Source organism: Gavialis gangeticus, unplaced genomic scaffold, assembly GCF_001723915.1.
Source record: "Gavialis gangeticus isolate Ggan-Ray unplaced genomic scaffold, GavGan_comp1, whole genome shotgun sequence".
Lineage (NCBI taxonomy): Eukaryota > Metazoa > Chordata > Crocodylia > Gavialidae > Gavialis > Gavialis gangeticus.
Window position 1 is genome coordinate 727,194 of NW_017729013.1, and position 16,008 is coordinate 743,201.

The following is a 16,008-nucleotide window of genomic DNA, read 5'->3' on the forward strand; positions in this document are numbered from 1 at the left end:
GCTCTTTTTAGGAAGTGTCCATGGCTACTGCAGATGCCTGGTGCCCTGAGTTCACAATGGTATCTGTGAGAATAGAGAACACTTGTCATTTCACAGCACATGGTCAGCATCTGTGTCAAGCCTTATTTGCCCTCAGGGGTCAAAATCACCCTCTGGCAGAAGGCCAGGACACAGCCTGTTCTTCTGACCCTCCCCATCAGTAGTCCTATGTGGGGATGCAGGCTTGCAGAAAAAGTACCTGAGCTAGCTAAATCCCCCAGCTCCTGAGTGCAACTGAAGTGGGCTCCATGCTGGGCCTGGGGAAGCAGGTCAGTGAGAGGTCCTTGGATCTTTAGTTTGCATTATAACTGGTCCTACCGTTCTGTAGATTGGCAGTGCTGGAACCACGTGTCTTGCGAAAAGGCTGGGGGTAAATTCCACATCGATAACCTATTTAGGCATCCTTTTATGTAAAGCCTATTTACTTGGGCAGGACTTCATCCTTCAGGTCGAGTTAAAAAATCCTGCTGTCTTAGGTGATCATTGTAGACAGAAGCTGTGCAGCCACCAAATTCTTTCAGCATTCTGCACATAGTAAAGTTTCTTCTTTCCTTTTTCTGGGACAGTACGGTGACTATGATCCAAATTTCCACGAACCTGGCTTTTTGGCCAATGATGAGCTGTTACCCAAAAGAGTAAGTATTTACCGTGAATAGAGATGAACATTTTACTTAGCTATGTGGAGGGGCGTACGTTTCTTGGGACTGGCTGGATCACCCGCCACTTGTTCTGTACATGTGAATGCATTTTTGTGCTTGTGTTGCTTTGGATATGGCTAGAACTGTGAACTTCCGTGATATTATTTGCACACCAGGGGAAGCCAGATAGTAAACCCATGGGCAGTGCCTGTTCTCACCTTTTCTATAGAAATCCAACCCCGTCGCTTCTTTGTAGGTTCTCAGGCAATATCAGCTGACGGCAGAAATGTGGGAAGAGAAGATTACAGCTTGGTATGCAGAACACAGGGGCATTGCCAGGTACAGTAACACACTTCAGTCTTGGAGACGTCACAGGCACGGCAGTTACACTCGTGCAATCTTTTTGGCTCCAGTTGAGTTTTACTAGTATAAGTGAGAGATGGGATCTGTGACTCCAACCTCAGCTGTTTATCACCATTCTGTTTCCTAGGTAAAAACGTGGTAGTTTTGGGTCCTAAGGGCCTGCTCATGTTGGGTGCCAAGGCCCTCATGGGAGGGGCTAAATGTCTTCAGCCTGTCTTGAAGCCATTGGTGGGAGTAAGGCCTTCAACACGTTTCAGGAGGCACAAACAAGGCTCCACCTTCAGAGAGAAAAAACCTGATTTGTGGTGCACCTTCTTTTGGGAATCACAAAGAAGGTACCAGGGTGTTAGAGAAATCTAGGTACTTAGCTAGTAATTAAAATCGAGACTGGACAGAATCCACCTGTTCAGCAGCATGTAGTTAGTTTTGGTGCTGTTTCATGTGGATGTGTAAGGGCTCTTACAACTAACATTGAAGCCTCTGGAAGTAAAAGAAAAACCTGAGGGAAATAATATGGGCAGAAAGAGTTGCGTGGCTCAGTTGATATGCACAAAATTCTTTAATTTACTTTCCTTCTCTGACTGCCCTGGAAGTTCATTAATATTCTTTCCTCACTATTTATTATTGTTTTACCTTTGTGAGGAGAGAGAACCACGGGCCTTGATTGCTGGGTGAAGAGATTGTTCTACTAGGCACAGGACAGCTTCTGTGTTTTGTTTTGGACTCTGTCCACACTGGTGTTTGGTGCCTCTTGCATCCGTGCTTGTCAGTGAACCATAGCAATTTTTATGCTTCCTGAGGGAGATACTCTTGAGTCATGGAAGGCAGTGTTATAGAGCTCTCTAGTCAGTGGTTGGCGGTAACAATAAAATAGACATGCTGGGCCGAGATCAGAGCCAGGTACCAAAAATCAGTAAAAGTCATTCTGGCACATAACAAAGTAGGTAAATCTTTACTTTGATTATCCTGGTTAGATGCTGCTGCTCTTCGCTCTCCATGCTCTGAGTAATAGATCTTGCACTTAACAGCATAGCTCATAAACACTGCAGAGACAAACCATAAGAGCAGTCAAATTGAATTAAAAAGGAGACTGTTCTCCTTAAAACAGTAGCGGGTAATTTGATCTGAAGAAAGGGGCTAGAGTTTACATGATTGTCCAGTGTGATCTCTGATCTGTTTTGCAGGGATGAAGCGGAGATGAACTATTTGAAAATTGCACAAGACTTGGAGATGTATGGTGTCAATTATTTTCCCATTGCTGTAAGTGTCTCTGAGTGGTATTTCTAATTGGTATAGATTCTTGCAGTGTGGTTTTTAAACCTGCAGCATAGCTAGATCCAGCGTGTTCTAGTGCCAGGAGTTGGGATTCCTAGGTTCTGTTTCTGTCTCTACTGGTGACTGGTGCTGTCACCATTTTCAGGCCCTTCTGTGGCTTGATTTAATTGTCTATATAATAAATCCCTGGTAGGGATGCAATTTGGGACCTAAGGATCTAGAAGTATGGACCTCTTCTGAATGAGCTAAAGGAACAGGTTAGTTAGCCAGTGGTGATGGTGGATTTACAAACCTGTTTTGTGCTGGAAACCCTGGCTCCTAATAGATACCAATAACATTGCTTAGAATAAACATACTGCTGGATGAGATAATACCTGCTACTAGAAATGGCATTTATTGCCTTATTTATTTTTTTCCTTTGCAGCAAAGTAAGAACCATACAGATCTCCTCCTTGGAGTTGATGCCAAAGGTATTCATATCTACAGCATAAATAACAGGTTCTCTCCAAATAAGTCTTTTGAGTGGAGTGCTATCAGAAACATTTCCTATAGTGAGAAAGAGGTAGGATGGACCTCTGTTTTGTGAGTATGGGCTTTTTGTACTGGACTGGAAGCTGTCTGTCTGTCTGTGTGTCTCTCTGTTGGAAGATTTGTTACAAAACTAAGGTTCTGGGCTGCACGCTTTTGCTCCCTTGAAAGTAGTAGGAGCTGTGAACATTCAGCAGCACTGAAAACAGGACCTATCATTACAATCTAAAAACTGGTTGACTCTGGTGCAACAATGATGATAGTGTCTGTTCATTTTCCAGCAGCAAAGGGTTACACGTAAGTGGGAGCACTTGTCTCAGCAGGAAAGCCAGGGGTTGAAGTGTCCCTGAAGACTGAATACCATTTTCTTTCACAGAGGTGCTCTCTCTAGGTTACATTGAAGCCCACTGGCAAGGGAAGGCATGAAGGGTGTGGTTTACACATCTCCTTAGGTTCCACTTGTTTTGTCTGCATGTGGAAGGTTCAGTCTTCAGGACTTTTAATCTAGCCCATCTCATAAGTATTAACATTCACTTATAGAGTACAGATCATCCTCTGTACAGCACATAGAGGGTAGGAAGTGGGAGAAGTGAGACATTTTTAAATGTAAAAAGATGTGCTATCAGGAAGACTGTGGCCTGGGAGGGTGGGCTGGGAAGGGAATACAAGCCTAAATAAAATTAAGCATAAAAGCAGAGCATAGCCGTTCTTTTTTTTCAGTGTGTTTTTTTGTTTTTGTTTTTGTTTTGTTTGTTTGTTTGTTTTTTATAACGCTTGGGGTCCAAATTCTGCCTTATATTAAAATCAGAGGCATGCATGTTTTAAAGCTTCCACTATTTTGAATTCACAGTCCTGCTGCTTGTAATTGGGGCAAAACAAGCTATAACAAGTTATGATCTCAATGACTCAGATGACTTGGGCTGAGATTATGCAGTCATTTGCAATGTGTCAAATAGAGTGCTAACTTATGAGTCACAGCAAACAGGATCTAAAAGAATGGACTTGCTTTTATTATGCTGCACACAACAAAGGAAGTGAAGCCCTAGATGCATGGCAGGGTGTCAGCTTTCGCCCAGCTCATCAAATAACAGCCTGGAAGATGGGCTCAAAATAAGGAAGAAAAAACTCCATCAGTTTCCCCGTGTTCAAAAGCCGTTTTGTCATGTCTTCCCCTTTTTGTTCATGGTGGAAATAACTTGAATTGAAGGTGTTGGATACTTCTTGAGGGTGGGCTTGATTATATTGAATTTGTTAAACCAGTGGCTTCTCCTGGAGATTTAAGCCAAAGTAACAATAACCAGTGAGTATGGTGGTATTAATCTAGAATTGTGTGGTCACATCACAAAAATTATCATCCTAACTGGTCCCTTTGCTGAGGATTTAGCAGATTGAGATTGGGACAGGAACTCTTATGGTAAGCTCCGGTCCTCTTGTCTCTGTTCTAGCTCTGTCCCTGAGGCCTTGAGTGAGCCACAACTCACTCTGCTCTGGTTTCCCCCCATACAATTGGGAAAAGTGCTGTGGGTTTGAGTTAATGTCTGCAGCAGTATTCAATATTTGAGCTTTGTAGTGATCCCGATCTCTTCTTTCTTTCCTCTCTCTTTCTTGTCAGTTGACGATTAAACCCCTTGACAAAAAGGCAGAAGTTTTCAAGTTCTTTTCCTCACAGCTCAAAGTAAATAAACTGGTAAGCACACTGACTTGCTTTCAGTCTGGATGAAGTATCAGTCTCAATTGTGTTGAGTGATATCAGAATGAAAAATACTATGTTCAGGATGGCTTTCATGGTCAAGTAGCAGTAAAGACCACAACAGTATTGGTGCTGGGGGAGGGTGGGGTGTAGATTAGATTACCTCTGCAGGTCCTTTCCAGCCCTACTTCTCTGTGAGTCAATGATACTTAAGAGACCTGTGGCCATTATAACAACTAGCATTGAAAGTGAGTTGGTAAAAATTGATGTAGGGGGGCCTGGAGGACCACACTTCCTGAGGGGAATCGGAACTTGAGCTTGAACACATGACTTGTCTGTAGATTATTCTGTCTGACATGTGGGGTTGGGTTTGTCTTCATTTATAACAGCTCCAGGTGGAGAGTTGTGTAAGAGGCTTGAGACTCTTAGGGAAGTGATGGAGATGTAGATTGGGATACAGTAGGAAGAAACAACACTCCTGTTGTCTGGAGCCCTGCTTTTTTACGTTCTCACTCTAGATAAATTCCACTTACCTCTCCTCTTCCAACTATAGTGGAGTAAAAAGTGGAGCCAGAAAAGCGAAGGCACCCTTAGCCTGTGAACCAGGCAGTGTCGTACCTGCCAGGATAGACACCTGTAACCCTGCACTCTTACTTTTATTGGAGAGAAAGGACCTCCTGATTTGCATTGCTGTTAGCCCCAAGCAGGATGTCCGTTTGCATTTCCTTGCTGTGCTCTTTATCGCCCTTGCTGCGGTGCAGATGGGTTTGCAGTCATTTTTTTTGTTTTGTTTGTTGCAGATTTTGCAGCTGTGCATTGGAAACCATGATCTGTTTATGAGGAGGAGGAAAGTGGACTCGATAGAGATCCAGCAAATGAAAGCACAGGCCAGGGAGGAAAAGGCTAGAAAAAAGGTGGATTCTGTTTCTCACTACTCAAAATATTGTCTATTTTATTCCAGTTGGTCCAGTCGTTATACCTATATTATCTACCATATTTGTTCAGATCATGAACGTAGCAGAACGTAGTTGTGTGTCTGTTTACTGTCTGCCACGTATGTGCATGAGTTTTCGATCAGGCATGGGATGTCTGAAGATGTGGGACAGAAAGAAAGATTGAGAGTGGAGGGGAAGGGGTGATATGAGTGCTCCCTATGAACATCTGTTTTGTATGACCAGGAATTCATTTTGATGCCCGTGTGCTGACTGGGCACTGCATGGAATGCCTAACTGATGCTGGCTGGCGGTGGTCCAGCAGGATCATTTCAGCTCTTCAGAAGCCCTTGCCCAGTTTGCTCTGTGATCCCAATTCCAGCACGGACTATGCTGCAAATCTGCAGACTTTTCACACTGCTCATTACCTCCCCAGATGGAGAACCAGAGGCTAGCCAGGGAGAAGCAGCTGAGAGAAGAAGCAGAGCGAGCCAAAGAAGAGTTGGAAAGGCGTCTCTTCCAGCTGGAAGATGAAGCCAGGCAAGCCAATGAAGCACTAGTGAGTGTTACAGTAGACTGTAAATGTCATTAGACCTTGGGGACAATTGGATTTCTAAGCCCTTTTTCCTATGGCCCCAGCCAGGAGTCTGGGGTTATTCTTCAAGAAAGGATGGAATGCCTTGGGCTAACGGGGAGCAGAGAATATAGGGATGGTTAGGAGGAGCCAGGCCTGGCTCAATCTTTTTTTTTTTTTTTTTTTTTCCTGGAAATCATTCACTTCTACTTGTCGCTAGTTCCAACACCTCTCTCAGGCTAGGAGCCAGAGAGGAAGAAGGCAGGTTGCATTGGGAGCAGACAGTAGGGAGGAGTTAGCATTGAGCACTGGCTCAAATACACCCTGGCACGGTAGCTGGTGAACCTGGCAGCTGCAAGATGGCTCTTGATGCTGTGCACATTTAGGCGCAGCCTTGGTCCAGGACTGAGTAAGGGTGAGAGCCTGCTAGGGGGGAGAGAGCTTGTGTAACAGAAACGTGGGCAGAAGGGAAGACTAGAATCTGGGAGCAGAGAGAAGAAACTCTGCAGACATGCTCTTTGTTCCTGGTCCTCAGTGTAGTGATCTTACGGAGAAATGTACTGGTTCTTGCTGTGTAAAGGGTTAATGTTTTATTCCTTGATGCATTGGGAAAGGCCTCCTGTCTGGAAGCTGACTGTAGCTGTTGTTCTTTTCTGTGTGCTGCATCTGGTAGCTAATAAAGATTGTCTTAGCTCCACTCCCAGGAAGCAGCAGAGCTGCTGGCTGAGAAAGCACAGATTGCAGAAGACGAGGCCAAACTGCTGGCCCAGAGTGCTGCAGAAGCTGAACAAGAGCGGCAGAGGCTGGAGATCACAGCGCTGAAAACCAAGGAGGAGAAGCGGTTGATGGAGCAGAAGATGCGGGAGGCGGAGCTCATTGCAGTGAAGCTGGTGAAAGAGTCAGACCGAAGGTTAGATTTCCTTGTGGGTGTGGCCTTGTGTGAGGCTGGGCTACTCATGAAATGTGTGGATGTCTTCTCAGAGCCCAGCTATGGAAGAAGGCATTTTCTAAGTGACCTTTCCTGGCGATTTTACCTTAACATGCCTTATACAGTTTCACCTCATCCCAGCATATTTGAGATTTGTGCCAGAAAGACTAAACAACAGACAATCAGGCAGAGATCTTAGGCTGGAAAGAGACTAGTATCTCTTTCCATAGCCTCAGGACTGCAGAAAGATTACGTGCTTACACAAACTTGGTGTAAGCAGTGCACATTAAGTGCTGAAAAACACATCTCCATTGCTGTCAGTTCTGGGGTACTAGCTGCCCACAAACTCAGTAGCCCCCGTGAATTTCAAGGGGTCTAACAGCAATGCCTTGATGGTTTCTGGTGCCTGCTATGAAGCTGAATTTAGTACAGTTATATTACAAAGCAGACAGAGGGGCTGAAAGATGTCATGTACTTAACTGGTTTATGTACTTAACCCAGGTGAACATAACTTAGTTATAATGAATGCAACAGGTAAGATGTCGAGATGGGGAGGGTGTTATGGGGTATCGAGGTCAATTATGCTCTTACATGATAGGCAACACCTTTCACTTAGAATTAGCCAAAGACTTGTGGCTCACTGTATTTACTAGTAGCAAGGAGACTGTTTAAACTAATTAGCATAGCTGGACAAGTTTTATTACAGCTTTCCTGAACTAATGTGATGCACTTAACATAAACCCTGTTGTAAATAATACGTATTCCTTGGGAACTATAGGGCAGATTTTGAAGGCTTAATGCTGTCCTGATGTTGATGGCATGCCTCTCGGTGCTCCTCACCTCATCCCTGAGGCTCTTCATGTGTGCCAGGAGGGCATCAAACATCTTCCCAAAATAGAGAGCATGTACTTTGCAACCCAACTTCCTAGATAAAATCTTTGTTAATTAGTAGTCAGGAGTCTTGGAATTCCAAGTCAGTAGGTGAACAACTGGGTCCATAGAAATCGGATATGAAAGGGATGTAAAAGTCAGCCAGCTAATGCACCATTGTCCTCAAGTGTCATCTCCTTCTGCTTTGTCTGGTTTCTGGTGTCCCATGTTACCCCACACACCCTCACCATTTTGTTGGGGAAAAGCTCTTGTAGAAGTTCCTAGCTCTTGATCTCAAAAAGCTAGTTAGGCAGAGAACTCTGAAATCGGTGTCCTGTTATGTTTGAAATCTACTGCATACATCACAGTGTTTGTCTGACAGAGCCAAAGAAGCTGAACATCTCAAACAGGATCTGCACGAAGCCAGGGAAGCGGAACGGAAAGCAAAGCAGAAACTCTTGGATGTAACCCGGCTGAATTATCCTGTACGTCACCTCATTTCCACTCGGGGGGGGGGTGGAATATGCGGGGTGGAGCACTTTATCTCGGAGAAGACGGATTTAATCTTTTAGCATGTAACCAACTATCCTCATTTCTTACCTCTTGGCACTAAAGAAGTCAACTTTGAGAAAAAATATTGTAGAAGCTGGGGATGCTGCTTGCCAATGAAGAAAACTGTTCAAATTGTACTGCTTATGGTATAAACTTACTCTGATATCATTTAATCTTTCAGCATGTAGCCCGATATCCTCATCACTCGCCTGCTGACACCAGAGATGTCAACTTTGACAAGGGATCTGTAAAGTTGGATTTAAAAGACATAGACCTGAAGAGACTGTCCTTTGAGATAGAAAGAGAGAGGTACCACAATGCTCCTAGATGTTAACAAAGTAGGCAGTCTTCATTTTAGAAACTAGAGGTGGAATAAATCTACTTGGCCTCATGGTGAATATTTCTATTGGTGCCAGATTATGCCCTCCTATTCATATCACGGATGCATCTTACATCTGCATAAATTAGCTTTATACAAAGAGAAAAGATGTTTTTGAAGAATCAAGCCTTGATGAATACAAAGTTTCTGTCTTAAAGACTCGTTTTTTTTTCTGGTAGCAGCATACTCTGCTCGGGTAACAGTGCATAAGAAGATGTAAATGTCCCTCTAGTGTTGGGTTATAGTATTGTACAAGTGACCTGGTGCATCAAGGAGGGCTTTTCCTTCCTTTGCAGCACTGGTTGCAGTGCTGTTTGTTTTGTCCACTGAATAGTGGACTAAGCAGATCATTGATTTGTACTGTTGTGATGTGATTGTTCATATTTCTTTAAATACTGACTTTTAAAATCTGGCCAAAAGGTTATTCAGAATGATCCTATATATACTGCTGCCAAACATAGATATTAGAGAGAATCAAGAGGTTAAAAGTTTTCTGCACGTAAAGTGATGCTTACTTCCCTGTGTGTACTATATCATATTGTATACAGCTGATAGACCATTTGCTGACAGCGAAAGAATCAGAAACATTTATTAGTCCTGCCTGGCCTGAGTCTAGTGATAAACATTCAGTGGAGCTGGCAGATTCATTTCTCATTGTTCCCACTTGTCCCCTCAGCAAGGGAACCAAAATCTGCAAACTTCCTGTGAGCACTATGACCATAATAACAGCCAAAACTAAAACCAGTGTCACTGAAAGCCTTTCCCCTCTATGAAACAAAAGGGGAACATTTTGTCAAGCCTATGGGATCAAGTGTTAGAAGTACAAATGGACTGAGATAAATGACAAATCACTGTGTGTGTCAAATTCATCCCTAGTGTAATATCATTAGACTTAAGCCCAGAATGGCTTTGTCCCAAAAGCTGAGTGCAAGAACTTTTGCGTTATATAAAGTAGGAGAATGAAGCAGCTTTAAAAATAACTATAGTCCTTTTTTGAGCAATTCACTGATTAATTTGACTCCTCTTTGGCTTCTCCTCATGTGGACTGCAGGTTAGATTACTTAGACAAGAGCAAAAGATTTGAAGATCGATTGAAGGAACTGAAGTCAGAAATCCGTGCTCTGAAGCTGGAGGAAAAACAAACTGGGCTCTACTCTCATTGGAACGAAGTTCTTGGATCCTTGGATTGTTCCTTAGGACATGTGTGTAATCTTAAGTATAGGTTGTGTAGTAAGCTCACCCATATCATGGAAGTTGCTCATAAGTATCTTGTTGGCAGCATGAACCATGACAGAGCACTGAAATCCCTAAAATAATTGTATATGTGAATGTATGTTAAAGGTACAGCATTTACTTTGGTTCCCTGTTCTCTGATTCTACTGGCAGAAAATTTGAAAAGTGTGACTTGAGAGGTTGAAAAAAGCCTTTTTAAATCTGTGAAGCTTTTTGTGAGTGGAATCCTTTCACACACACAATAATCCCAAACTCCCCGTATGATATGAAGGCTGTTGAAACAAAATGAATTCTGTTCATTTCATGATATTTAAGCAAAACTTTGTCATCACTGACACCTTTTTCTAGTCCATACTCTTCTGGGTGATACTTATTGTTCCGAGTGGTTTGGTATTTTTTGGTGAAGCCATAATTTGTCATAAGGTTTTTGGGATTCCATATACACAGTTCCTAGACCCTTACTTAACCAGTGCAACAGTGACATGGACTCAGTCCTTTCAGTAGCCCCAAACCAGGTAGAAGTGACTGAAGAGTGAAACATTTTAAAGACAAAAGGAGGTGATGTTGGGGAATGGGTGAGGGGCCCATAATTCCAGATCAGTGCATTTTAATACTCTTCTTGGCTTAATATGAATTGGCGTAGTGACAGCATTAATGTTTCATGCGTTCTGCTCTTTAAAGGTCCCGTCATGGATGAAAACCTTTGAAGCTGTGGATTCGTTGGATATAAATTTTCAGAGGCCTTTCCCTGCTTACCCGCTAAATGCTACAAGCAGCTGGCCATGTACTAACAAAAATCAATGTATGGAGCCCATGGGAAAGTCACCTTTTCAAACAGATACCTTGGTTGCCAGCAACGTGGGCACAGGAACTAGAAAACAGATTGTAAAGGTAAGGAGATTGATTTGATCTTTTTCAAAAGTTGAATAAATGTAGTACTTAAAGATTAATGGCACTAGGTTGGGAACCTCCGTCTACCTCAGTCCCAAGATATGTATGTACTGGTAGTTATACTAGTTGTAGGATTTGCTGTCCACAATGGCCTTTCGAGACTGTATGTAAGTTGACGACACAGGGGCTAAAATGAGACCAATTGGCTCCATTCTACTTGTGAGTCAAGTTTTAATTGGAGAATTTTGGACTTTTAATCAGAAAAAAACAGGATCCCTGCTCATGACATCCTTCATCTTCAGACTTTCCAGGCTCACTGGTGCATAGTTAGAAGTTTTTACAATTTTGGCTCCCACTCACATTCTTAATAGGATGTTAGGGTGGAAATAATTTTTTTTTTGTCTCTGATTTATGTGTAGGTTCAGCAACACGATTCAGATGTGATCTACATTTAAAACATCTTGACAGTTTGGTAATGCTTTCCCAAAGAGGTGAATAGGCAAAACTTTGTGATGATGCATTTGCCTGACAAGAAAAGAAAGATTTATGCAAGAACATGTTGTAGTTCTAGCTGCTGAAATACATCAGCATAAAATATGTTGTGTAGTGACAGCATGGTGCTGTGCACCTTCTAAACAAGCAGCATATGCTGCTTATATTAAAAATGTCAATGGGATATAATAAGCATTTTTGCAAACAAGCAAAACAGAGGAGCCAAACTGCATCTTGTTTACTTTTCACGCACTTTGCAAGGAAACACTTTATGCTTGAGGTCTTTTATCCTAAAATGTTTTGAAAGCTGATGGACACAATACTGATGAAATGCCAGACCCGTAAATGAAGTGTGGAAGACAACAGCATCTAGCACGCTGGTGGAAAGAGAGATTTGGACCGGAGAATCAAGGGAAAACACCCTGCATTTACAAAAATGCAGTAGGATCTCAGTGTTTATGTGGCATCCAGGACTTCAGTTTTAAATCTTATCAATTGGGCCCGGCCCTGATACTGCTCAAATACGTATGCTATACCAGTCTAACCTTCACAAACATAACTGTTCACATACTTAAGATTCTGTTGGGACCTTTTCCTCCCCGTTTGTTCACAGATCTCTTACGTTGATCAATCCTGGATGCAGGATAAATCCTTAGTGTGGAAGCATGAGGCTTCTGTTATTTTTGTGTTGAGAGCAGTTTAGTTGCTCACGCTTGTCTGCTGCGTAACTGAATAGTTCTGTGGAAGCTACTCAGAAAGTGCTAGAGACAAAGGGCACCCATTAGTGTCTGCTAAAGATGGACTCATGTCTGATGGACTGTAAAATATGGCATATGCAACAAAGCACCTCCTTTCTTTTCAGTGGAACCAATCAGTACTTTCAGATTCTGTGCATCAAAAGTATATTTAACTGAGAACTCTTCCAACTGCCGAAGTCTGGAAAAGACGATAATATACTTGTTACTGAAAGTGTCTGCAAGACCATAAAGTAAAAACAGATGTTAATGTTCGTAACTAGAGTCCTAAAAACCGAAATTAAAAAAAAAAAAAAATCAGAAATGTTTAAAAAGGTTTCCATTCACTTTTGTTGTCACTAGCTTCTTAGCCGGTTAGTCTCTATTACTCTGCTTTAGAATTAAGGCAAAAGATGAAACGCCAAATAAATGATTTCCCTTATGTGATTAAGGGCATGGATGGTACATACATCTTCTTTTAAAACTTAAACTACTCTCAGCTTTCATCCTCACAGCCCAGCATAACTACTGTTTCCCCCTATATGCATATCTTGCGTTTTCAGCTGTACCCATGTTATTCAGACTGTGCAGGGAAATACAGGCTCCCACTGAAGAGGGTAAGACTGGAAAATTAGCACACTTGATCACTGTAAGCTTTTACTGGGGTTTATTTTGATACGAAGCAAACATCCTTGTTGACACGTAAATAAACCACGTCTCTATGAATTTTTTTAATCAAAAAGAACTTCTACTACTAGAAACAACCTACAACTCACCCCCTCCAAGTGCAGAAAGGGCCTTAATACAGAGATAGAGTTGCAAGGCTCTCAAAAAGCTTATACATCAGACCAGGCTCAAATCCTGGGTTTTTCCCTTGGGTAGCCACCAAGCTGTTCCAGACACCAAACTGTAAAGGAAAACAGACCTTGTGGTTGTAAGCAATGCAATGTTACGTTTCCACACAACCCAAAGTATTGGATGAGAGTCTCGTAAAGTGCCCAATTTAATGTCAACCAGATGTTAACACCAAGTGCCAGTGACACATTAAATATCAGTGTTTACTCTCACCACTTAGCAGAGTGTATATGGAAGAGGAATGGTCATGGTTCAGTAAGGACTTGTCTACAGAGAAGCTTATAAGCCTCATTATGGTTGTAGGCCTCTGAATTTGGGCCCGTGTCCCCAGAGAAGAGATTGGGGTATTTATGGTGGTTAACTTACATAGGTAGCAGTGATGTGTTGCAGCTGAGCACGCATTTTGAATTTGCTCCCCCAATTTAAAAGGGGCTTAGGGTTACTGGGCTATAGGCTCCATCTGTGGAACTCTGGTGTATCTAAAAACTTTTTCAAAGCTGGCCTTACACCAAGCTGAGGCTGGGAAACCAATGGGTCTTTCTGGTAAGGGCGCTCCCTCCTATTCTCATTTACAGAGGACTTTCCAGCTCTTGCTTACCTCAGGTGACTTTGATTGTCTTTGCTTGTGTATGTTAGCAGTCTTACCTCTCTGTAGAAAACATATGCATCAGCTGAGATGAAGGGACGTGGCTGTGCTTGTCATGTAATGCAAATGATGAACTTACCCCTTGCACCAGGCACTGTGGATTCTATTAATTAGCACACGTTTTGCTGCTCAATGCTCCTATCACAGAATTTAATTTAAACTCTGACTGCTTTGCCTTGTTAGCTGTGGCCGTGGAGTTTGCTGAATCTCCATGTTTAATAGTTTAACCTACTGCTGCTACTCTAGCCTCTTTCAGGAAGAATGAATCTCTTGCTCTCTGTGGAGCCTAGTGTTTAGTTGTGTTACATACACACACACACACACACAGGGTATCTAGCTCAAACTGGTGCTCTGTAAAGTATCTTACCAGTAGTACTCCGTATAGATTTTCATTTTACACTCAAGCCCCTTGTCAGAAATTTTACACAGACACTGACTAGAGACATTTAGAATAAAGACAGACTAGCAGAAACGCCTTCCTACTTTCTTAGACTGGATAAGAAAAGGAGCATGTGCAATGTTTACTAGTGGGAAATGAAGGTCCAAGACAAGCATGTCTGTTGTAGCAGCCAGAGGCTGTTCCCCATTACAGCCCTGATTAATTTCAGTAGTGAATTTGCATGCCAGCAAGGGAGGGACATCATGCCATAGCTCAGTGGCAAAGGCTATCGCTTTAGCCTAGCAGAAAGATATGTCATCAGCACTGATGACTCCTACACTATAACAAAAATACTTGCTTTATTTCATGTATAAACAATAGTTTGTTATTAATTTATCCAAATATAGCTGTAAGAATAAATTACTCTGCAAACTTATTTCCTTTGAAAAATACAGCGTGTCCTGTTTGTCCCCACTGAATGAAGGCTGCAAGAACAGTCCTCAAGTCATCAATATGTTTCTCTAGCAGGCTAGGGCACCTAGCTTTCATTGTGTGTGCTGTTTTAGGGATGACACATCACTTGCTTGTCTACAGCTTTTTACAAAGCCTTCCATGCAGCACTGAATCTAGGTAAAGGAAAACCAGCTTGGCATACTATCTAAATCAAACAGCGTTCAGCTGCGGCAGACACCGTTGGCAGAAAGAAGCTAACAGGGAGCCTTTCAATGCTAGGTCTTTAACTTTATCTTGGCTAGTGCACTCAAATACTTCCTATTCAAAGTCACTTGTTATGCAAGTAAGTGCAAGAAAACACCACATGGAAAAAATCCCAAGTAGAACTAGTGTCAAAAATTTGGCAGCAATAGGCTGGAAAAGTGTGAGGGCATAGCAGGATGGACCTGCCTCTTAATACAGCATGCGTCACAGAAATGCTGTTCCTGAAGAGCATTTACTCAAACTTTTCATCGCCTTCTTCCACGTCTTTCAGGCTGACTACTTCCAGCGTGCCTTTCCCCTTCGTCTCGCACCGGATCAGTTCATCAATCTCTCTGAAGCAGCCTGGGTCAATAAGGCATACCTGAAACAGTTCACATTATCATCAGTCGCACAAGAAAATTTAGTCTGTGCCATTTCCTGCTTATGTATGATAGTTTTCTATGCAGAGATGTCCGATCTGTTAGCTGTTAGTAAAAGAAGCTTCCCTGGCCACCACTGAAAGCCTGTTTAACAATGTACCTCGACTGCCCTGAGGTAGTTTGGAAGCTCTATATGATGGTAAAATTACTGATTCAAAACAATTAAACTGCAAAAATGCCCAGACGCTCCCCAATTCTAAATCTTTTATTTTTCCTGTAATCCTATATAAAAAAAAATTACAGTGCTGTCTGCATTGTATTTTACTGCAGTTCAATGTAAAATGATGCTAAAACAGTCCATTAAAGTATAATGCCATTTTCTTTCATTTGACAGTGTCAGGAAGTTATAGGTAACTCACTGTCCACTCAGTATCTCTAACTAAAGCAGGCTGAGAAATCTAGTATAAAACTGTGGCTAACCCAGCTTCCCCCTTGTTTGTTTCCTCTAGTGCTACATGTAAGAATAGCAAAACTGCCCAGAACCAAGAACAGAGTTCTCTTACAATTTCAAACTGGTCATGGAAGTCTTCACTTTCTATGACTTTCATCAATGGTTTAAGCTTCTCTTTCAGCTTCTTCCCTTCTTTTTGTGGGAGAACTAACCGCAGTCTCATGTGAGCTCGCTCAATCTTCATGTTCTCCTTTAACTGTCTGATCACTTCCAGTGCCTACAAAGACAGTAAATATGAGTGAAATCTCACCTTATACTCGTTTATTCTGACTATCACCTGCCCACACCAAGATGTAGTAGTGCCTTCCAATGTCTTGTATGGGCAGAAGTGTTTTTCAGTACATTCTCCTGAAATTCTCTAGCATTGAGACTGATGTGCTGCTTGCAGCCGATTCCTGTGACAAGACATGTCTTTTCCACCAA

The 16,008-nt window shown here is 42.3% G+C and overlaps 2 protein-coding genes across 3 annotated transcripts in view; one reads left to right on the forward strand and one right to left on the reverse strand.

Annotated features, from left to right (window-relative positions):
- The window catches only part of LOC109293450 (merlin-like), a 42,338-nt gene extending 29,885 nt beyond the window's left edge, over positions 1–12,453 (forward strand). For both annotated transcript variants that reach the window (XM_019511367.1, XM_019511366.1), the window contains exons 6-18: positions 606–674; positions 934–1,016; positions 2,225–2,300; positions 2,740–2,877; positions 4,456–4,530; positions 5,334–5,447; positions 5,902–6,024; positions 6,732–6,949; positions 8,220–8,322; positions 8,571–8,698; positions 9,820–9,970; positions 10,683–10,892; positions 11,312–12,453. In XM_019511367.1, the coding sequence (XP_019366912.1) occupies positions 606–674; positions 934–1,016; positions 2,225–2,300; positions 2,740–2,877; positions 4,456–4,530; positions 5,334–5,447; positions 5,902–6,024; positions 6,732–6,949; positions 8,220–8,322; positions 8,571–8,698; positions 9,820–9,970; positions 10,683–10,892; positions 11,312–11,347 (1,524 nt within the window). In that variant the 3' untranslated portion in view covers positions 11,348–12,453. The remainder of the gene's footprint in view (positions 1–605; positions 675–933; positions 1,017–2,224; positions 2,301–2,739; positions 2,878–4,455; positions 4,531–5,333; positions 5,448–5,901; positions 6,025–6,731; positions 6,950–8,219; positions 8,323–8,570; positions 8,699–9,819; positions 9,971–10,682; positions 10,893–11,311) is intronic.
- Positions 12,454–12,768: 315 nt separating this feature from the next.
- SBDS (SBDS ribosome assembly guanine nucleotide exchange factor) overlaps positions 12,769–16,008 on the reverse strand; it is an 11,455-nt gene continuing 8,215 nt past the window's right edge. The window contains exons 4-5 of the mRNA XM_019511368.1: positions 15,638–15,802; positions 12,769–15,076 (exon numbers count right to left, since the gene is read on the reverse strand). Of these exons, the coding sequence (XP_019366913.1) occupies positions 14,948–15,076; positions 15,638–15,802 (294 nt within the window). The 3' untranslated portion in view covers positions 12,769–14,947. The remainder of the gene's footprint in view (positions 15,077–15,637; positions 15,803–16,008) is intronic.